This window comes from Excalfactoria chinensis, chromosome Z (assembly GCF_039878825.1).
Source record: "Excalfactoria chinensis isolate bCotChi1 chromosome Z, bCotChi1.hap2, whole genome shotgun sequence".
Classification (NCBI taxonomy): domain Eukaryota; kingdom Metazoa; phylum Chordata; class Aves; order Galliformes; family Phasianidae; genus Excalfactoria; species Excalfactoria chinensis.
Window position 1 is genome coordinate 43,955,301 of NC_092857.1, and position 24,286 is coordinate 43,979,586.

Sequence of the window (24,286 nt, forward strand, 5' to 3'; positions counted from 1 at the left end):
GGGAGTAAGAACTCAAATGCAAAATTGCTAATTAGAAGTACAGTTAGGTATACTCATACGTTTTTGTGTATGTGAGGAGGTAAGAATAAAAACAAGGTTGGAAAAATAACCAAAACATCATATGTCTACCCTAGCATAATGTAATATTTGTTTAAGAAATAGGATGCAGTCTGCAGCATAAGTAAGCAAGTTAATATAAAGATGTGAATAAAACTTAAAATAGACAGAGGCTGCAGGTGAATATTTTACCCTATACAATAGAAAACATTGATTTAAAGTGATTGTGAAACCTGAAGTCCTTGTCACTTGGCTGTATCTGAATCGCATACATAGCACAGGAATGTTAAGTTGTATTGCAGATATGAGCAGTTAAAATGGAAGACAATGTGAAGTTCAGCAAAATGATCACTTGAGATCAAGAAATAAATATCTTTTGACATCATGGCTTCTAATCATAATTAAACTCTGTCCAGGAGTCTGTTAAAACAAATGTTGCCTATGGTAGTGAAATGTTAGCATAGTAGTTGCATATAGTAGTGAAATGTCAGCATGCTATGGTAATGAATCCTACTACTGATATTTTTTTCTCCAGCAAATGGGTCAAATGAAGAAACTCACTATGTTGGTAGAGTTCAGAATATGATTTTTATATTGAACTTTCCAACACAAAACTCCATCTGGCTATTTCTGCAAGCACTTCTTAAACAGTCCACAGCTTCTACTGGCTTCTATTTTACTTCATTTTCTTTTACAGGATCAGCATTATTTCAACTTGTAGCTTTCCTTTGAGATAAGAAATGAAAATTACTCAGGATGGAAGAAATGTAAAGATTTTTATGCTACTTTCTTGTGACTGTGAACTGCTATGAGAAGTGCTATACTACTACAGATAGGGTAGTAGTGGGCAACTGAGCACCTGTGATTAGGTCCTCTCTTTTCAGTAACATAGCTTTTGTAAGATGGAATCAGATTTAAGTCCCTGTAGTTTTTTGTGCAGTTTCTTAATATGAATTTTCTATGTTGCTGTACATGTCTTAAGGAGTTGTGCTGTTCTCACAGGTTCCTAGATGAGTAAGACTTTATCTTAATACATACTGTAGGTAACTTTGAGTGCCATTAGGACTGGTGGGGGAAAAAAAGATGTATGACTGTTTATTTTGTGGTAAGAGCAGCTTGGTAGAAAAAAGACAAGGGGTCTTGTAGGATATGGCATTGAACATAAACTAATACATAATTGTAGAAAGAAGGCCAACAATCTTCTCTGGTAGGTCGATTCTTTCTCTTTCCTCAGTTATGGTGAGATCGCATGTGAGGTCCCTGACCCAACTTTGGCTGCCCCAGTGCACAGAAGACATGGACATTATAGTGGAGTGAATGAGAGGACTGGAACATCTGTCATACTAGAAGTTGCCTCTACCTAATAAATTCATTTTGTTTAGAACTTTGATAAATATATGGTTACTGCATGTGACTGTAATTAAATAAAATTATCAACCAGATGCTTGGGAAGCATAACCAAGAGAGAGGCAGATGAGTGAAATAAACGTGTTAAAAGGAAGAAAAACGGAAACAAGGGAAAAAATAAAAGGGAATGGAAATGGTACGGGAACAGAAGATGTAGACAGAAATTATTTAGATTTGAAGAAATAACTTGAGCCAAGTTTCAGCGTTCTGTGTAATATAATGGTGCTGTGCCAAATCTTGGTTTGACTGAAGCTCATTTTAAATAATCCATTCTGGATTTCTGGATTTCCTCAAAAGTATGCATATTTAACTCCTATTTCAAGTAGGAGTTATTTGAATTTACATACAGGAAGAGAAACTTTCTAGGGAATTTACTGTTTAAGAGGTATGGTGTGAAAGTCTTAGCTACCAGTGTGCACTATCTTGATATGCAAGTGTTTGCTGCTGGTTGAATTGTACTAACCAGCAGATACCTGTAAACCTCCAGTGTAGCAGAACGAGTGTATTTTTTTAATATAGTTTGTTTGGAAAAGATCTACAAAAAGGTATTTAAGTCCAACTGTCTGACTGTTTCAAGGCTAAACAGAGTTAAAGCAGATTAATGAGGGCATTGTCTAAATGTCTGTTGAACGCTGTCAGCAGCCATGGGGCTTCAACCGTTTTTCTGGTAGGCCTGTTCCATTGTTAGACCATGTAAATTTTTCGTAATGCTGAACCTGAACATCCCCTGGTGGAGCTTTGTGTCATTCCCTTGCATTCTGTCATGAGTCACTGGAGAGAAGGAACCACTGGTGCCTCCCTCTCCACTTCCCCTCCTGAGAAAGTTGCACAGAGCAATGATGTGGTCTCTTGGCCTCCTTTACTTAATACTAGATAGCCCAAGTGTCCTCAGTGTCACCCCATAGAACATGTCACCCAGCCCTGTTGCTATATGTCCTCTGGATACTTTAAAGGACTTTAATAAGCTTTTTATACTGTGGAGATCAGAACTGCACACTGTATTCAAAAGGAGGCTTCAGTGATGCTGAATATATTGAGACATTCACCTCTTTTAACTGGATGTCTGTACTGTGTTTTCTGCTCCCCAAAGTGCAGTTTGCCCTTTGGCTGCCAGGCACCGTGCTGGCTTGCATTGAGCTGATGTTACTGTTATCCTCAGGTCCCTTCCTGCTGCACTGCTCTTAAGGCAGTCATCTCCCATATGTGCCTGCATCTGGCATTGCCTTGTCCCAGCTGCAGAACTCGGCATTTTTCTTTGCAGAATTTTGCAGTGCTGATGATTATCCAGTGCTCTGGTGCTTATAGATCCATCTGCAAGGTCTCTTGTCCCTCCAGGGAGTCAACAGTACCTTTCAGTTTAGCGGACTTGCTAAGGCACTCCACTCACACATCTAGGTCATTGATAAAACAGAACTGGTCTTGGGACTGAGCCCTGTGAATCACCAGTACTGACTACTTTAACCCATGTTTTCTGAAACACCACAGTAAATGTTTAACTTACTTTTAAGTAAGAAGTTAAGTAATTAAATTGTTAGGAGAACAATGTTAGGCTTGTTAAATAGCCATTTCCAGATTGTTCTTTTTGCCCTTGTCATTAACTTCATAGTGAAATGGCATGGAAATAGCAGGGGTTCTGTGTAGAACCACAAGTTGGACTCATTGATCTATGTGGTTCCCTTCTGACTTGGGATGTTCTCTGGAAGAAACATTTCTTGTAAACAGTGTGGATCAATACGAATGTTCACATAGCATAGTTTCTACTGAAATACAATTTCTTCTGTTCTAAATTGAGCTATGTTGTGGTTACACACTATTCCCAATTGGAGTATGGGGCAAAGCACCTACAAAAAGAAAAGCATGCCTTAAGTGCTTTAAGATACAATACCACTGTCAACATTTACAGTAAAACACAGCAGCTGATCAAATTTGCTGTGTTGTGAATGCATGCTCTTGAAATTAAACTTACAAGTAAGGATAATGCTGAAGTGGATACAAGTCTCAAACTATTAATTTTTACACATGTATTTTTAAACTTCATGATTATAATTATGAATTGTTTAATTGTATTCTGCATGTGGAGAAAGTTATGTCTCTTTTAGGCCTGACTGCAGTATCTGCTTATTGCTGAATACATGTCTTGGAGAAGTAAAAATGTTGTCAAGACTGGTCAGGAATTACTGTGCTGCAGCTTTTTCTGTGAATATTTAGCAATGGGAACACAGCATTAGTGATAGGAAAGTGAAGTAGTGGAGCTCTCTATTGCATCCTTCGGATGGTCTTGTAACATTCATTCATTGTCTGTCCACATGCACCCTGTCTCATATACCAACTATAGCTAGTGTGAAGTAAGGATTCTGTGAAACAACCAGTACTTCTGGGAGGGAAAATACATGCAGGATGAAAGACATTGCTGCTGTAATTGCAAAGGACTTCTAAAATAGGGAAGAAACAAATATCCAAATCCTATTTCACCAGTTGTCCTCTGTAAGGTGAAAATAATACGAAGATGGTAATAATACAAGAAGGATGGTGATAAATATCCAAAAGATTATCTATAGGAAAAACTCACCAGTATAGAAGCCTTCAGTCTGGCTGGAAAACATTGAGGCAGTCTCTACAGAGGAACAATCTCCAAGAGATGCTGCCATACTGATGGTCAGCCCTTAAATGAAGTCTAGAAGAGGTGGAGTCAAGCTCCACCCCTTCCGGGAGCACAGCTGAATTACCCTCACTTGTACTTCCGCAGCTGACCTGACACTTGCTTCAGCTGGTTAATCAGAGGTTCAGGCTGTGATTACCAGTTTCACTGGTGCAGTCCTCACTCAAGGTTAGCATTCCTGCCTGCCATGTTTTAATTCTGGTCAGATTCCTTTTAAATGTGGATAGGCCATTGTGAAATCACCTTCTGTTACAAGCTTCTTCTGCAGGTTAGCAGTACTATCAGGATATTTTTTTTTTTAGCCAGTTTGGACTGCAGTCAGCCCTTATACTATAGCAAAAATATCTAGTTTCATGGGAGGATTGTTTTGCACCAGGTTGATAATCCAAATGCCTGAAGGCAAACCATGCATTTTAGTTGTTAACTTTCTTATGTCTGCATCAAAATACTGCTTACTTTGTGTTTTGCTTTGTGTTACCACCTGATTCTCACCACTTACAGCAAAATCAGGGCTTCTAATCTGTTGTGTGTAGATCCTTCAGTAGTTTCTTCAGCAATCTGATGATTTCCTACTTGTGAAACAACTGCCTGGATAATGAATAGCTCCAGTGGAGGAAAAAAAAAAAAAAAAAAAAAGACAATTTTAAGAATTAAAAGCATTTGGATATGTTTATCCTGGAAACCTTTTGTAAAAGCAAATGGCTGTTTTAGTATGTTTGTCACTTATAGAGTCTTGGGCATTTTATTTGACTGGGGATTAATTACTTTAATTCTGTGTAACTGTTTCATCATGGTCATGGTCTTCCTGCTGGAAGGTAATGCTACTTTCTGTGTGCAAAATAAGTTTCAACTGCTATAGTAGTTTTTCTGTAGATTGCATAAGCAAATATAAAAATATGTAGAAGTATGTTTAGATCTGTAATTATTCTTCTTGTTCATGGATCCTCTCACCTGGTTTGTTTTTTGTTTGTTTTTTTTCCATATTAGATCTTGGATATGAGCAGTTTAAGATAGCAGAAAAATCCCACAGTAACTGGATCAAGCTGTACCTAGAGGGGAATAATTCAGAAATACTCTTAAATCTTGGTAAAAAGGTCCTGAAACAATATTTGGAGGCCTTGAGGACTTTGAGTTCTTCGCTAAGCAAACAAGTGGCACAATATGACATGTATTCAATGATGGTGGGGACTGTGATCATTATGGAGGTAAAACAAAAACAACAAACAACAACATCTTTTTATGGAAAAAGCTAAATGCAAAACATAAAAGTTTCTGTTATTTGACGATTTAGTGTATATTCTTCAGAGTTAAGTATTTTAGGGTTTGCTGTCTGTGTTTTGAAAATGAACTTAGCACTCTTTTTAAATTATTACCTTTTGAAATGATTCAGGAGAACTTTTGATACAAGCTGCCAGAGTCTTGGTGCAAATTGGTAAATATGCACACCACAGAGTCACAAATAGCTTGGATTGGAAGGAGCCTTTAAGATCTAGTTCCAACTCCATGCATAAAAATATCTGCAGTGAAGTACCTACTTTTTTTCACGTTTATCTAACAACAAACACAGCTCAGAACAGGCTAAACCCTGTATGGCCTTTTTTTTTCTGAAGCAAGTGCTTGCTGGAAGAGGCATGGTTGCCATTCCATATCTCTTGTAGGAGTAAAGATAAGATACCACATTTCTGGAATTTTAAGTGATTCTGTGCAATTTATAGTTTGGGAAAGTCTCGTGCTGGAAATAGCCTCTGAGGTAATGCTTCAGAAACATGCTGCTGAGTTACTCTGCATCCATATATGCCATAACTTGCACTTACAGTTTAGGTGACATTACCATCAACTGTTGTTGGAGTTACTCCTGATGATGGACATACCTTGCACACATACAGCACCATACACCTACAAGGCTGTATAATAACTATGCATTTAGTTATGTTCAGTGCCTGGAATGGATAACAGGAGATAAGTAGCTGTTTTGTGTTTTGTCTTCTCAGCCATTGCAGGCTGTATTCCTCATCTTGTGCACGGAGCACATTTGAGGTGGCTTTCTGGTAGACTTCTCAGTGGGGTGTATCACTGCTTACCTCTTGGCAGGAGTTAGTTCTGCAGTCCATACTGGGCACGGGATGGTTGTTTCTGTGCCTACTCTAGGACGGCAAATCTGGAGACAGACAATGCCTCTCTGAAGCTGAAGTGCTTATAGTCATTTCATGTTCCTTTATTTTGTGGACCTAAGGATTCAAGCCCTTACAGTCACTTTGTAACCAAAGTACTGGATTTCTTTTATTTGCAATTATCAGTGCTTAGTTTTTCAACAAAGCAGATTTCAGTATTTTAGTTAATGGCTCTCTATCAACAGAAACCTGCAGTTAATAGCTCTAACAATGAACAGTTTGCCTGATGAAACCTGCTCAGTGTCATTGGAAAACTGTACAATACATCTGGTTTTCTATGTGGTTATTTTTTTTCTTTTTTTCAAAACTCAAGAAATTGCCTTACTTTTCATAATCTTTTTGTCTTATATGCATTTTTCACCCTTCACTGCAGAAATAAAGGCAGGGAATATCATAGGTAACTTCAAACTACATGATACTATAAGTGCTATTTGTCCTGTATTTTAAATGAGGTGAATATGTCTAGGAAATAATAGCCATGCATTTGCTCAAAAGAGCTAAATATAGACTTATAGAGAACTACAATTTGAGCATTTTAGTATAATGAGTGCTTTGTTCTAATTTTTAGTCCTGTATTAAAAAGTAAAACCTGAGCCAATATAATATTGTGAAACCTCATGCTTTCAAATGAAAGCAAATTGTGGAATGTACAACATAAGTGTATGGACTACTGCAATGCATCGTTTTTTTTTTTTTTTTAAAGTCTGGTGTACTATATATAGCTGTAATGATGGCTAAGTTTAGGTAGAGGTCTACACAAGTGATGATTATAGATTGGCTGTTCTCTGATAAAATAGTTTTTATTTAGATTTGTTTTAATCTTGTCCTACCACAAGCAGATTGAGCTCAGTTTAATATTAGGTATGTGTGTGCTTCTTGCAGAGCATCTTTCCAGCACATGGCTGGATTTTCTCTTTACATGCACATGGGTAGCAGAAATTGCTATTGATGGTATTCATCTTTGCTGGTACAGTTACCTGGGGAAAAAAATTGTAAGTGATTGATGTGCAGGCTACAGCAAAGCAGAAGTGAAATTGGTAAATCAAATTAAGATAAGGAGAGGCACAAAAATAAACACCAGAATTCTTAAGCTCTGAAAACAGCATACACTTATGTGATAAGATGAACACTTTCTCTGGCTTGGGAAGCTACTTGACTCAGCAGGAAATCTGAGATAAATGGCCATTGTCAGAGTGTGCATGTCACTTTTGTAGGCTATAAATAATGCGTCAGATTTGTTTATTCAAGTACTATTTTGGCATTAAGACTTAAAACACTTAGTTCTGTAGAAAGCTGAAGCTCACAGTGAAGGCAGATCATGCATGTGGTCAGTAACAGCAGGTCAGGAGGCACTTAGTAAACTGATAAATAAAAGCACTATTTTTGCTTTGGCCCTTTATATGGTGAAGTCTTGCACTGGCTAGACCACCCAGCATAGTGTTGCACGACTTTTTTTTAAGATGAAGAATATATATATTAGAGTGACATGGATGACAGAGCATGAGTTTTTTGTGTGTGAATTCTGGCTGTATGCCTTAGCTAATCCTGATTCTTTACCTGTCAGTTCTTTTCTTTTTTTTTCCCCACAGGTTTTGCTGCTACTTCTTCTCAGTGTGCCAAAAGCTCTGAGCAGTCAGGCAGAATTTGAAGTACCCCTCTCCCCTCCACTCTTCTCTCTGCTGTTTTACTTGATGTGTCTGATGCTGTGTGCCATTCACGTCATTGTATGCACATCAGCAGAAAGTTTATGCTATTTCTGCAATATGTCCTGGCTAACAGCAGTTGGAGTGATGATGCTGATTTCTGCACTCATGTGTGGTATTTTGTCTGCCATCGGAAAGATTCTGGAGAATTCCAGACTTCCACTGAAGGTGAGAGCATGCATTAATTATGGTTCACAGTGTTTTGCTCCTTGCGGCATACTGTAAGTAAAGTTTTGTGATTTTCTTGTGTGTGTACATAGAGAAATTGGAGCTCGTAACATAATTAGGATCATTCAAAATTAGTGTTGAAATGCGGTATGCTCACTGTGGCACAATAACAGATTGCTGTAAAGAAGATCACAGAAGTGCTTATTTTCACCTTACTTTAAGAAACGTTCTAATCAGATTAAATTATTTTACAGTTGATTTTATGAGGTCAGAAGCAGTTTAACTGTATACTAATTTTAAACACTTACACAGAGATGTTTCACAACCGCAGTTGATGCAAGATGTATGATACTGTGTAAGAACATTTTTTTTTTCCCAAGCTAGAAAGCAGATTTTTGACTTATATAAGTATGTAATTGCTGTATTCAGTGTAACTGAAAATAGACAGTACTTAGCAGAATTAATATTGGAGCTGGAATTCCTGAACTTAACTATACATTTAAAGTCTTTGAGTGAGGCTGCTAATTATTCAAGCTGTGCAATTTGGAATTTGTCATTTGGTTTCTTTAACTTTTGAATTTATGTCATTCTCACTCAGACATCCTATTTTTCTGAGTGAAGCCTTAGGCTAAAAGTAATTCCATTCTCCTCTCTTGAAGGCAGCATTTTTTTTTTTCTCCTTTTCAGTTTTCTCTCATGCGGTTTAGTGTATAAAAAGTGACCAAGAAAGGGAGTTGTAATAGGTCATGGTGTTTCATTCCTACACTCGTGTTTATTGATGATGTAAAGTTTGTGTGTCTGTTGAACACCTACCCTGAAATAGTGTAGAATGTTGCTAGTGATATCAGGGAGAGAAGTTTCATTTGAAGTATAACTTCTAGCATGCATCTTTCTAAGTGTAGATCACAATTTGCTTCTAGTTCTACAATAATTTTCGTTATTGTGTCAAACTACTTGTAATGTTTTGATACCAAGCCTAGTGATGCTTGTTTGGATTATTTTCAAAGGCAAATGAAAGAACACAAAATTAATCAGCATAAATGGAAAAATCTGCTGGAGACGATGTCTTGTTATACGGTTTTTTAATGCTTTTCGCACCTAGGGGTGTGTTGGTTGTATTGGTTATTAATATACAGATGGTAGCAAATGTACAGAAAGTATAAGTAAAGGAAAACTCACCAGTGGTGGTGCCTTGGCTGAAGAAGCTGGGGCAGTCCTCCCTGGTGAGCAATCTCCAAGAGACACTGCTTCAGTGGGAGTCAGCCCTTAAATGAGGTCTCAGAGGGGATGGAGTTGAGCTCCACCCCTTCCGGGAGCACAGCTACATCACTCTCACCTGTGCTCCCACAGCTGACCCCGTACTTGCCTCAGCTGATTAATCAGAGGTTCAGGCTGTGATTACCAATCTCCCATACAGTTGGTCTTTAAATGGATTCAGTTAACCTTTTCTGGATTACATATTGAGACTGAAGTTTTCTTTTGTTGGAAGGAAAATAAAATACCTTGAAATAATAGCTAATGATCACTGGGTTGCATAGAATCTTAATGTTTATTTGCTGTGCAGCTGTAAACAAGAACAACTACAGGAACCAAGCTCATTTGTCATCTTAAGTGTTAACATTTTTTTTTTCCTGATTTTAATCAACAGGAAAAACCTAAAAATGATGATGTTCTATATCTACATACAGATTAAGTGGATCAAGAGCAGTGATGGCAGTCTCAGAGCAACTCAGACTGTTTTTGATGTGAAATCTTCCTTATATACCTAGGAGAGAGTTAATTCTTTGTGACACCCATCCACCACTGTGGGAGTAGTGGGTGTGAGTGGTCTCTTACTTTTAGTCTCATTAAAGATAAAAAGAGAACTAGTCTTCAAACAGCAGTTTGAACTGTATTCTACCTATCTCTGAAGTATGTTGAGAAAATGAGCGTAATACTTGCATGTTCAAGATAAAGCTTGAAGCCTCTATAGGAGAGGATGTGGTGCAAATATTCTTTACATAAAAGTGCTTATCTCACTAGAGGCTAGTGCTCTGCATTCGCCTTTAGATGCCTGAAGACCTGTTTTCTTTACTGTTTTTTTGTTTGTATTCCTTCCTTCATACTCTAGGTATAACAAGTAAGCTTGAAGTACTATGCAAAATTGTTATAAAGCACCCTATGCTTAAGTTGTATTTCGAAGTTTTTGTTTGTCGGGGACTTCCCTAGGGAAAGCCTTTAAACTTTTTAACAGGGCAGCTTCTGTACCTTTGTCATTCCTTCATTTTGCCTAATTTTGTCATTTTGTCACACCTTTTGTTGCTTTTTCTTTTTTCTTTTGTTTTATTTATTTATTTATTTATTTATTGCATTTGAGATGAGGCTGACCTGGAGAGCTGTTAGCACAGTATTTTTTGTCTGTAAGTTTGATGATTGTCTTTTGAGTTTTCTGCCTTTAAGCAGTCTGATCTGATCTTCCTTCTATTTATTTACTTTCTTTTCCCCAGTGATTTATGAGATAATGTTCTGTGTGGTAGGGATTGAATCATGCTTTCTCTTGTGACAATTAAGGCCTTGTAATTTTTTACAGAGTTTTGTTTCTCTGGCCACTGAATGCCTGTTAGCTAACCATCCACAGGTGTACTTGAAATGGACAGGCAGTGCCCATCTCAGGTTGCTGGGTTTTGAATATGGCAGCGTCTTAGTATTGCTGTGTAACATTTTCCATTCCTGCATTTCTGTCCTTTGGGGAACTGTCAGGGAATAACAGGATCTTACTAGGGCTCCTTACTGAAAAAATACTTGTAAGCTGTAAACCGTGAGGTGTCTTGTGTGCAAAGTGAGGCCTCCAGCTTCATGCACACAAATGCTGGTTCCAGAATGTTGAGTTGATCAAAGAGTATGTGAACACAGTGTGGGTCTTTCATACCTGTTAGCCTTTCAGCATCTGGGGTGACCCAGGAAACTTCTGAGAAGTCACTGAGTCCTCCTTTGAGTGAGCTTTGACCCAGACATTTGGAGGCTTCCCAGACAGTGGTAGCTTTTCTGGGAATCTGGAGCAAAGGGTCAAGGCACACTCTTTTCTCATTTCCTACCATGAATCATAAATTCATGATAAATTTAGAACAGGTTCTTACCACGTACTGCTTTGTAGATATGAGTTCTGTGTTTCTAGTTTGGCCCAAGTCTTAGGGTATCATCCCCATCTGCTCTTGGCATATTTACATCCTTGCTGGTGAGAGGCAGCTGCTGGCGCACTTCCTGCAGATGGCTCAAACACTGCTAATCATACTGCTCTGTCAACGATCCCAGCAGAAATTGCAAAATGCCTCCTAGTATTCAAAATTGGATGGAATGGTTTTCCTTGGGAAACAAACTAACTGTTGCCACCCTAATGGGTGCAAATAATTGTGTCAAGGAACACATCAAGTATGTGTGAAAAGCATTTATCTGTTCTTTCTGTCTCAGTTGTCTTCTTTCCCTACCCTGATTTCCCCTTACATCCGTCTTTGAGAACTAATTGAGCAAAAATAGACTGATTGGGTGCAATATGCTAGATATTGTTTCTAGTTTTGTGTCCTTGCCTCCAGCACCCTAAGTTCTGGTTATAAGGGAGCACATCAGCTGCAGCTTTCTTCCTGGATGATGAAGAACTGTAAGCTCAGTACTTTTTTGCTTGAAGATGGAGGATTCAGCAGCAGCTTGCCTGCTTCTCCTCTTTGGTACCAGAAATTTGGCCCATCTGGAATTTAGGGAGTGGGAAAAACTTTATTCACATGTGAAAAGTGGTGTCAATGACAGTAACACTTCTGTCATTTTAAGAAAGTGATTGTATAGTGTCTCTTGGGCACAAAGATGCTTATTTGTCTCTCACTTTAGAAAATACCTGCATTTGGCTGTAATAGAAGATTGATCAACTCAAACATTTCTTAGACTGGAAAGGTTAGGGAATGTGTGAAATTGGTGCATCATGAATCATGCACATTTTCTGCCATTTTACCTAAGTGGAAGATGAGCACAGGCCAGCAAAAGATTAGCTGCTTCAAATAATAAATGAATAAGGACATTTTCAGTTGCATTTTCAAGATCTGCCTCACCTGCAGGTGAGGGGAGATACAGGTAAGAACTGGTTTCTCCTTTCTGGGGTTGTATTTATATTTCATACGTATGGCATTCTTGAAGATGTGAGAAGGTGAAATATGTCTTATGAAGACCTAGGAAGCAGACCTGTAGAAATTGATTTTCATCAACCCATCTTCATCCCACTCCATAAATGACTGGATTAATGGATGCATATCTCATCTCATTGTCAAATAAGCCTCTCTATCCCTGTTCATGTTCCAGAGCAAGCTTATAATACGCTTAGTTAATAATTGCTTCCATTCTTGATCTGTAAAAGCAGCGACACTTTATTTGGTTTACATTTTTCCAGTTTCAGGGCTGTTGTGGGAAAGATACTGGTGGCATCTTGCAGGTAGCTGTTTACACAAAGATAGGGAGCAGAAAATAATCCAGTACTGCCTTTGTTGTGGGCATGAGAGATTACTGACAAGTAATTAGAGGGCAATCAGTAAAATACAAACACAATTGTGTCCTGTTTTCCATGCTCTTTTCCAGCAGCAGACTTAGACTTTAGGGAAGAAACTGATTGTCTGTCTGTATATACTCTCTGTCGATCCTGAAGTGTCTTCTATTAGAATTAGGAGTATTATTATGCTAAAGTGTCTGAGTCCAAGTGTCCATGACCTGTGAATCTGCATGCGCCCTCCACATTTGAAACCATTATGAACTCCTGCTTTTCGGATGTCAGGAGAAGAATCCTAAATCAAGGTCTTGCCATTTAAAAACGCTAAAAGCATTTCCTAAGCTCACGCTGTATGGTAAACTGCAGGTATTTTAAAAGCAATTAAGATAACTTTTACAGTTAATGACTTAAGAGCTTTTTTTTTTTAAAATTGTTTCCGTTCACATCTAAAGGTTTTTTCTAGTGCTTCTCATTTGTAATGCTCTTTTTTTCTTTCCCCACTGTGACTGAATATAGAAACTGATTACCAAGTTCATGAATTTTCTGAAGCCCAGTGCCGGCAGTGTTAGCATCTGCTTCCTGACTGTTATTTATAGGTTCTGATTACTATGTTTCTAGCAGCACTAGTCCCTTCTTTTAATGACACTTAAGGCTATAATAATTTTGCAGGCCTTTAGAAGCAGCAGCAGGTCTTTAAAAATGTTGACTACTTCTTCATAGGATTACTCTAATGGCGGTTTTTAAGTAGCTACTACTTAAAAATGCTTTTTTTCCCCCTATTTCTGATATAAATCAGAATCAGTAGCTCTGTGAAAACAGAGCTCATAAGTTAAGCTTGTCAAATACAGTTTTGAGAAGCTGTATTGTGCACTATTGTAAAGTTTTTTCTTTAAGCAAAATGTCCCCCTTTTAAAATACTCTGTTCATTTTAAAATGTTTTTTTTCTGCCTCTGTGCAGTATTGTCTACTGACATGAAAAGTAGAAAATATTTTGCACAATTGTACGTAAAAATGTTTGCATTTCTTTTATTTGAGGAGGGGCAAAGGAGTGGTTAGATGATGCCGTGACTGGGTCGCTCTTAAAAGTGACCTCAGCCTGCTGCGAAGGCGTATCAGGAGCAAGTGTGGTCTGTAGTGTTTTGATGTAGGGAAGTAGTCATCATTAGAAAACAAGACTGGATGCAGGCAGCTCAAGAATCCAAAGTGAATTAAATGATGAGTATTTAAATTTGGAGTGATAGTGGATATGAAAAATAAAATGTTCCATGTCTAGAAAGTGATTTTAGAATTTCTCAGGCATTAAATATGGAAAGTTAATTATTGTGGAAAAGGTCTTTACTCTGAGCTAAACAGAAGGTACATAACTGGTATTGGACCTGGAAGATTATTTACTGGAGGTCTTATTCAGAAGTAAGGAAAATGTAATTTCCATGGACAGGGGTGCATATATTCCATTGTTAATTGGCACTTGTGCAGGCTAGCAGAAGACATTCAGGCATCTGTTTCTGTATTATTTAGTTACCAATGCCTGTACATCAAATATTAAAGCTATCCTAGCTTGGCAAATGAGAGGTTGAAATCGAAAGCCTGGCATTTAGAGATCTCATAAACAGAAGATTTCTTACTAAATTTGTGTACCAGGATAGTGGTGCGAGTCATTTTTGCTATTTACTATCTGGAGTGCCTACTGGGTTCCTGAGAGCTGGAGGTGTTAAGCAACTAGGAGCTCAGAGCACTGAATATTAATAAAGTTCGACTTGCGTTTCTGTGCCTGTAAAACAGGTCTAGAAAGTAAGCACAGTCCAAGTAATCTAAGGTTAGTCTACATTATAAACAACAACAGCAATGAAAAACCTTAATGATAACATTCCTAACATGTCACAGCTCATATGAAGTATTACCAGTATATTTAGAAAACGTCAATAAAGATGTTTTCATTATTTCTGTGACCATTAAGGCTCAGGAGATTATCATTTGCAGGATAATTTTTCAGCTTACATAGATTTGCGCAGGTGACTAAAACTGGCCCAAAATGTGGCTTATCAATAAATAATGTTGGACTTAACCTTTTGATATGAATGTAGGAATACTTTTTTCCATTTTCATCCCTTCAGAATCACTAAGGTTGGAAAAAATTAGTAAGGTCATTTAGTCCAACCATCAACCTGTCCCCACCATGCCCGCTAACCATGTCACTCAGTGCCATATCTTGAACATCTCCAGACACAGTAACTCCACCACCTCCCTGGGCAGCCTTTTCAAATGCCTCACCACTCTTTCTGAGAATAAAGTTTTTCTTAATATCCAGCCTGGAGTCCTCAAAGCAAAATCAAGGCAGTATTAACGAGCTTCTTGGATCAGGTGTGTTTGTTGTCCTCCCCATGTTCTTGATTCCTGAACAAAAGCCTAAGCTGCTGTCAATAAAGCTTAAGCATAAGTGAGACTTAAGAATTGCATCTAGATGTTCAGCATTTCTAATGTGTTTATACCCTCTTTCCGGTTACCTGCTCCCAGTTTAGTGAGTTTCTATATTCTAGTGCAAATGATTTTAAAAGTTCATAAGTTGTGTGTGTGCAGTTTATTTCTATGAATATTCAAGGCTGTTTTTTAAGTTTATTCATAAGGCCAATGAAGCATGGTTGAAGTATGTACTTGAGGTTACTGTGGAAGTGATGACAGATTTTTGTTCTGAAGTGAACAGGACTTGGAGTGGTTTGGATTTGTCTTTTATTTATCAGGCTTTTATAATATCAACATAAGCAACACTGCTTGATATTTTCTCACAGAGGAAAGATTAATGAGAACATAAAATGGTAAATGATGATTTTTGACCTTGATGATTTTGGCATTTGTTGGAATGCATCACAGCTTTACTAACAAAGGTCACTTATAAATACTTGGGCCAAAGAGCATGGCATTGAATGGATTTATCATATTCCCTACCATGCACCAGCCTCTGGTAAAATTGAACGATATAATGGGTTATTAAAAACGATGTTGAAAGCAATGGGTGGTGGAACATTTAAGCACTGGGAGAAGCACCTGGCAGAAGCCACTTGGTTGGTCAATACTAGAGGATCTGTCAATCGCGATGGTCCTAGCCGATCTAGTCCCCTGCACACTATAGAAGGAGATAAGAGTCCCTGTCGTGCATGTGAAGAGCATGTTGGGAAAAGCTGTTTGGGTCCTTCCAGCCTCTGGAAATGGCAAACCTGTCCGTGGAACTGTTTTTGCTTATTATTACACTTACAAGTGTAATAATAGCTTTACTAACAAAGATGTGTTTGGAAGCCTCTGCTGCCTCAGGTGGACTCTAGGGCTTGGGTATGTCTTCTTCCTTTCTGCTGGAACCATGCCCAGGTTCTCATGCCAGCCTCCAGCTCAGACTTCAGGTCTTCTGAGGGACATGTTTTCATCCTGCTCATCTAGTTTGGCTTGGGATTTTCTATCAAATTAAACATAGTCTCATCATGCAAATGATTTAATTTAGCAGATGGAAAGATAAACACACTGATGTCCTTCCAGCCATGTCCCTTTGACCTCTCACATAGCCATACACATGCTAGTCTCTCCAGCTGCTGACTCAGGGCCCATGATTTGTGTGGCATGAGGCCTTACTGGCCATGGGACCTTGAAGCACTCATATGTGGACTGAGGGTGAAGTTTCACAGAAAGGCAGATAGAATTGGCTCTGGCAAGATACAGCAGACTGCAGCAGTCAGGCATAGGGTTGTGAGAGGTATGGCTGGCTGGTGCCTGTTTTTATATGACTGGCCCTTACATAGCATTGCTGAGATTGGAAAAGACCTTAAAGATCATCAAGTCCAACCCCACTGACCTAACCATAGTACCCTAACTCTTAACAACCCTCTGCTAAATCATGTCCCTGAGCACCGCATCCAAATGGATTGCAGCAGGATGTCAGCTATGCTGATCCCTCTCTCTTTTTCCCTCCCTCCAGCCTGTTCCTCTGCATCCCCATCTCTGCCAACCTTGACAGGTTCCTGAAGAATTCCTTACTACTAAGTATGCGTATCTTTCAGATACCTATAGTACTGGTGAATCTTATTTCCCCTTATCAGTTACAAAGGCCAGACTGATGCTCTTCAGATCACTGCTTCTGTTTTCTTGATGGCCCATCAATTAATGTCTGGAGAGTTCTGGTCCCATTTACTGTCTCCCATAGTGCTTACTTATCATGTTTCTGTGTGTTCTGTTAATGGTTTCCCTTTTATTGCCCCTTCCCTCTGAGGTGAGAAGGTCTTTAATCAGATGACTGCAGTGAACCAGATGCTCCCACATTCCCCATTCCCTTACACTCTTTTTAGCCATATGACTGAGGGCAGTGATGATGGAGTGCTTTGAAGTAGCTGTTGTGAGCAAGAGCTTGAACTAATGGAGGCATTAGACAAAGAATTGTGGGTTTTTTTTTTGTTTGTTTGTTTTTTTGTTTTTTTTGTTTGTTTTTCAGATAACCACAACATGTGAAGTAAATAATAGCTTGATAACATATTTTATGATGATGGACACATTTCAAGATAAGCAGGAATAAGACATACATCAGACTGTTTGCAAGTAACTTTGGTTAATTTAGAGTAGTGAAAACTGTCAGTCTAGTGAATTGAGGACATCACAGACTTAACCAATTAGAAAACTGCTGGTTATTTATGTCTCAAGTTTCATTTCTGTGAGACTTCTATTTTGACTTCGACAGGGAAAGAACTTGCTTCAATTGTTTTTGTCTTTGGATGGTAAGGAATTTGAATCTGCTTAGTAATTATGAAGGGGTTTTTTTGTTTGTTTTGTTTTGTTTTTACCATAAACAGACTGCTATCTTAAACAATATTCTGCTGTAACGCTAACTAAATAGGCAACAATAAAATGAACCTCTCATAAATTTGTAGGATTTGTCAACGTAGAAATAACTTGTCTCATGGTTTATTTGTTTTGTTTGTAGGATATTGCAGTAAGCACACTTTGAATGCTTAAACAGCTTTTTTTACATTTTTACACTGTTGCATGTTTTCATTTGCAGAATGCTGGTGCATCCAATTCCAGCTGGTCAGAAGTAGATGTGCTGATCCTGGCTGGAACAATTGGTCATGTTTTGAGTTTGGGAGCAAGCAGTTTTATAGAAGAGGAACATCAAACCTGGTATTTTCTTATCAATACGCTTTGTTTGGCTCTGTGTCAAGAACTTTGTAGACATCATTTTCTTCTGAAAGAATGTGACCTTCAGCTTGGCACCACTGTGAAACAAAATTTTGACAGTATTGGAGAAGCCTCAGAATGCAAGAATATAGATGTACAAGCAGCAAGTGATTCAAAACTAGGCAAGGCTGCATCTTCAGCTGAATTTGTAAAAGGATCAAATAAGTGGAAAAGCTTAGCAAGTCCCTGGATCATTCTTATTTGCTGTCGACTCCTTCGATCCTTGAATCAGACAGGGGTCCAGTGGGCTCATCGGCCAGACTTTGGGCACTGGTTGACAAGGTGGGTAGCAGATTTATTTTTGTACTTTCTGTGTTATTTAGAAGTTAATGCCTGTTTCATTTGAAGTATGTGAACATTTCTATACAATCTCTATATTAGAAATTGCTGTAAATATGGAGAGACTGAACAGTGAAACAGCATGAGAAATTTTTCAGTTCAGGAGTTATTCCTTAGGTACTATCAATAGATTATAATCTTAGCCCTGCACCATGACTTATCTAATTAATGTCAATTATACACGATTGGTTTATCAGAGGCAAAAAGTAAACATTTTCTGTGCGTAAGTCAACAGAAGCTGGTTTGGGAAATTAAAAAACACTTAATAGAATTATACCCTTAATTTAAAAGCAGAAGGTTCTGCTCAATTCCAGACTTCATTAAGTTGTGGAAAAAAGTGCTTCACAAAAGAATTTTTCCTTGTCTGCCACAGTCATTTAATGTGTGGGTAGAAAACTGAAGGAATTTTTCAGATGTAGTATGGGAAACAGAGAAAGGAAATTTCTTGAAACTTGAAGTGCACTAGAAAATGCTTTTAGTTCTTTGGCTGCCTTTTAGTATTGTGAAGAACTATGGCTGCTATTCAGTGATAGAGAGTACTTAATATTTGAACTGTTTTCCGGATGTTGTCTGGTAGATGGATTTGCAGCACCTTGCAACTGACTAGTCAGTGTTTTGCAGACAGCAGATGGGGAGGCTTTTTGTAAGATAAGAGATTTCTTGCCAGAATGATGAAATGTCATTCATCATTCATTAATAGAGACATGAGTAAATCAACCAGTATGAAACTTGTTACATATTGGCAGCCCTCACAGATAAAATGCCAATTGCTATGACAGGCATGAGTGCTGAAAGACATGACTTATGAGAAAGTTTATTGCATTACCAGAGCTTTTACTGTACATCCTCTTGCAATGTAGTGAGGGATTGAGGAAAGAGTAGTATATACAAGTGTAGTCTCAGGAAACATCTTCATTGTGAGGTAAGTCACTGTGTGACCAGCGCTATAGAAAATACAGGAATAAGTGTGATTCACTGTGACTGGTTAGACTGTTATTATTTTTATTAGTTATTATTTTTAAAGATTGTTCCTCAGTATCTTCCAAAGATTTAGTTCTTAAATAACTTTCTGGTTCAGATGTCTTCTTCAGGCTGTCAACTCTTTTCTTTGGAGCATACTACTATAATGCCATGGAAGAAGACTTGATATTTTTGCAACTAAAAAACAAAATTGCTTTTTTTTTTTTTTCAAATATGTGCTGTTGCTTCTACTGTCCCCCAGGAATGTTTACTGACACTTGGAAATATTACTAGCCTTCTAAACATTGTGGATTTAGCACCAAAGATACTGTACCAGTTAAGTGCATCTTCACCTTGCGACTTCTGACTTCACGGTGTGAAGTGTGCCTGTGTAGAGCAGCACACCCTACTGTAGTGGAGACCTGGGGACATCACAGGTAGAATGTAGTCTGCGGCTATATCAGATGCTTCTTGGGCTTCTTGAATGATAATGAAAGCTGAAAAATCCTTTAAGTTCAGCTCTAATACTCGTACTAGGTTGGTGGTCGTCTACAATTCTTCTGGCTCAGTCTTTTTTTCTCTTTTGAGTCGATGGGTGGGAAAAGGAGTTTATTGTATTGCTTCATTTTTTTCTTCTGTTAATTTAAAATGGCACTTCTACTTGCTGAGATTTCTGTTGGCCTACTTATTCATCCTGTTAAGGTCTCTCTAAATGGCACACAGCCATCTGTTATACCAGCCGCTCTTTCAGTTTTGCATTGTTTGTACTTGCAAGCTTTCCCTCTGGGCCATTAAAGAAGATGGCCCTGATGTGAAGCCCTGGGATTGGATGCTAGTGAGTGGTCTCCAGGTAGAGTTTGTGCTGCTGATGAGAACGCTGGGCAGCTGAGCCAGTTTTCAGTCCACCTCTCTGTCCACTTATCCAGTATGGGATCTGCATCGATTTGCCTGTGAGGATCTTTTAGAAGTAAAAGCCATGTTAATGTTCCAATAAACAATCTTGCTTGCACTGTACCCTTCAGTGAGCTAGTCATCACAGAATTCCATCAGGTTGATTGACAGTTATCTCTCCTTTATAAATCCATAACAATCATGTAATTAAAGCTGCGTGACTTCTTGGTGAGAAGAGCTGAAGTACAGGCAGCTAGATATCAAAACTGAAACTTACTGGTGAACTGTTTCTTGTGTTTCCCTCCTAAATACAGCATCATATTTGGGTGTATTTGCTTTGATCCTGAAGCAAGTAGAAGAGAAAAGGTCCTACAACTATAGACATAGGCTGTCATTGCTTGTTTGGTTGTAATGGTATATTTAAAGAGCTGTTACTTTACCAGGCAAGGTACCTGTTATCATGTGTTACCTGTCAGAGGCCCTGTGTTTTACCAGCACAGCTGTTGCTTTGTCAGTATGGTAAAATAGCTCACTATACTGGTGTGGCTGGTAAAATATCCCACGGTGGTGTGGAAAACTGATCTTTGAGGTGAAATGGGTCATGTCACAGAATCACAGAATCACAGAATTGTAGGGGTTGGAAGGAACCTCTTGAGATCATCAAGTACAACCCCCCTGCCAAAGCAGGCTCCCTACAACACGTTGCACAGGTAGGCGTCCAGGCGGGTCTTGAATATCTCCAGAGAAGGAGACTCCACCACCTCCCTGGGCAGCCTGTTCCAGTGCTCCGTCACCCTCACTGTAAAGAAGTTTTTGCGCACATTCGTGCAGAACTTCCTATGCTGAAGTTTCAGCCCATTGCCCCTAGTCCTGTCCCCACGCACTACTGAAAAGAGACCAGCCTCGCCACTATGGCTCCCACACTTCAGGTATTTATAAACCTGGATCAAGTCCCCTCTCAGCCTTCTTTTCTCAAGGCTAAACAGACCCAGTTCCCTAAGTCTCTCCTCGTAGGGGAGATGCTCCAGGCCCTTCACCATCTTTATGGCCCTTTATGACCGCTGGACTCCTTCCAAGAGATCCCTGTCTTTTTTGTACTGGGGAGCCCAGAACTGGACACAGTGTTCCAGATGAGGCCTAACCAGGGCAGAGTAGAGGGGGAGGATCACCTCCCTTGAGCTGCTGGCTACGCTCTTTTTAATGCACCCCAGAATGCCATTGGCCTTTTTGGCTACAAGGGCACACTGCTGGCTCATGGCCAACCTGTCGTCCACCAGCACACCCAGGTCCCTCTCAGCAGAGCTCCTCTCCAGCAGGTCTTCTCCCAGCCTGTACTGGTGTATGCAGTTATTTCTACCTAGGTGCAAGACTCTGCACTTGCTTTTGTTAAACCTCATCCGGTTTCTTACTGCCCAGCTCTCCAGCCTGTCCAGGTCTCTCTGAATGGCCGCACAGCCTTCAGGTGTGTCAGCCAATCCTCCCAGCTTTGTGTCATCAGCAAACTTGCTGAGGGTCAACACTATCCCCTCATCAAGGTTGTTGATGAAGATGTTGAACAAGACTGGACCCAGTACAGACCCCTGGGGGACACCACTAGTAACAGGCCTCCAGCCGGACACCGTACCGCCAATGACAACCCTCTGCACTCTGCCAGTCAGCCAATTCTCGATCCACTTCACCGTCCACTCAATGTCCCATTCTGTTTTACTATGCAGCTTAACTGGCAAATGTTCTGCCACAATATATGGACTGAATTAATAATGGAAGGAATGAGTGTGCAAGCCAGCACTGATGCTGTCTGAATTCATTTGAAGGAAGAAAAACAAAAGCAGCAGTATCTGCATCTTCTGAAATGCAGCATATGTAAACATTTTTTTTTTTCTTTTATTGTCAAGCATTGCTTATAAAACTCAACTTACCTGTCAAATGAGAAAGAATTAATGATTCTCAGGCTTCTACTTTTTCAGTCTTAAAAAACAAAAACAAAAAAACTCCAGCAGCCTAAGTCCAGAGTGCAGTACGGTGTTGGTCTCAGACAATGTGTAATTGGGGCTGCCACATTTCTGCTTTCTTCCTTTCATTAGTGTAGCAATTTCTGCAGTGGTCAGAAAGCACAAAAAACCAGAATCCTGGAATAAGTTGGCTCAGGCTACTGTGTAGCTATATCCTGATACAAATCACAGGAGCAGTTTTGGCCTATAAGAAGATACAGTATGTGTTATCATTCGATATATGCTTAAGTTCCTTTGTATGGTTAAAAGTTAACCCCAATAGCAACATTTAAAGTGCATGGTTTTTGGACCTAAGTGGTAAATGTAGATGGGGTAAATCCTGTATTGGGCCTGAAAGGCCTCACTGAATGGGTTTGCAAATGATCAGTCAGTGAATCAACTAAATCTCTGCACATCCTCTGGTTTGTCAGGGTCCTAACTCCTATTAGGTGAGCATGATCGAATTTTCTTTGGTTAGAGATTTCAATGTCTTTGTTACTTCTCTTTCACAGAAGAATTGTGTGGTAGATGTGTCTGTTTTCCTTCCATTTTCTTTATGGCATCAATTAAAAGTTAGTGATAGGCTGAGTTGCATTAAACCACTCATTTCTCTTCCCAAAATGCACTGCGAGCCTGTAAGGTTGATTGTTGTTCTATTTTTAGTACGTGTTTAATTTGCATAGTTGTGTCTTAATAGCGTATTTTCTAGTAACATGAAATCAGAACCTTACTCAGATCATGTGTGTCTTCTTGCTGGTCTGAGTTACAGCTGCTCAGGCTTTTTGTTTTTAAGATAAATTGATGAGCAGTCTTTTCTCTCTCTCTCTCTCTCTCTCTCTCTCTTTTTTTTTTTTTTTTTTTTTCTCTTGTATTGACCCTTTAGTTACCTAGTTTGCTTATCTGGACAGTGCATAATGGGCTGACCATTCATTTGAGACAAAGCATGTTATTGTACAGATTTGTGCATGGAAATATATCAGAAGCAAATCACAGAAAATCAGTTTACATGTAGCATGTTGAATTTAGCTGTTAAACATACACTGAATAGTGCAGTAATTAGGGAAGCATTCTTTGAAATTTGCAGAGAGATTTTGCAAAACCTGCTGGAAAGAAAAAATGCACTTTAATGGGAAAAAGTGAATCAGAAAAATAGGCAGTAGGTAAAGCAAAGAGAACATGCAGTTTTTGAATTTGGTGGTAGTAAGGTTTCCTTTTCAATTAGTTAGTATTCAGTTAAATTTGTTTGCATGTTTGCATGAGCTCCTGGTCAGAGCTCGTACTTGGAAGGCGTCAGAGCTGCTACAGAGCTCACTGTGGAAGGGGTGAAGGAGTCAGTGGCAGTATCAGCTTGTGGAGAATGGATGGGAAGCAGCAGCATACAAAGATGATGATAATTCCTTCAGTTGATGTAATTAATTCCCCCACCAAGTACTCTCTTCCAAAAAACTAGCTTGCATCAGGCTTCTTTGTATTCTATTCTGTGCTAGCAGTATGGAAGTGAACAGTTAAAAAGGCTTTAAAGTGATATTCATTTGAGTATTTACCACTCCTTTCAGTCCACTAGTTTGCAGGAATTAAGTGAGGTCAAAGCAAGTTAAAGAAAATGTCTTCAATCCTTATTTTCACACCAGAAGTATGAAAGTGTAGACCACCAGCTGCAACAGTAAGAGCATACAGACAAAGCTGCGTTTTTTAGTTCAGGCTCTCTATCGTGAAACTCTTGGTACTTTGATTTCTGCCTTGTGGCTCAGTCAGACACCACTACATTTCAGCTGAGCTAGAGCCGCATGTTTCTGCCTGGGTTTCTTGGACTGATATCAAACTCATTGAGAAGTTTGCTAAATGGTTGAATGTAGCTGTCTTAAGCAGCTACAGTTCTCTTTCAATATACATGCTAATTTAATATATACTTAGCTGCATAACTATAAGAACCTTGATTGGTAAATGTGGAAACTGTTGGTGGTCCACAGTGACTCAACATAACTTGTTATAAATCCTGTTTTATTTGTATCTTTAGCAGACTCTATGAAACACTTAGACACATGTTGCATATAAACCCCTCTGCTAGCAGTAAAGAATTGGCCATTAGTGACTGATGTGCTCATGTATTTAAAAAATACCCTTCCTTTCCACTGGGCCTTTTCTGAGGATTTTATTTTATTATTCCTTTTTTTTTTTTTTTTTTTTTTTTTTTCCTTTTTTTTTCTTTTTTTTTTTTTTTTTCT

At 38.9% G+C, this 24,286-nt stretch overlaps 1 protein-coding gene across 3 annotated transcripts in view; it reads left to right on the plus strand.

The window, feature by feature from the left end:
* Positions 1-24,286, plus strand: part of PIGG (phosphatidylinositol glycan anchor biosynthesis class G (EMM blood group)) — an 80,204-nt gene that overhangs the window by 15,120 nt on the left and 40,798 nt on the right. For all 3 annotated transcript variants that reach the window (XM_072360380.1, XM_072360378.1, XM_072360379.1), the window contains exons 7-9: positions 5,111-5,328; positions 7,884-8,165; positions 17,705-18,162. In XM_072360380.1, the coding sequence (XP_072216481.1) occupies positions 5,111-5,328; positions 7,884-8,165; positions 17,705-18,162 (958 nt within the window). The remainder of the gene's footprint in view (positions 1-5,110; positions 5,329-7,883; positions 8,166-17,704; positions 18,163-24,286) is intronic.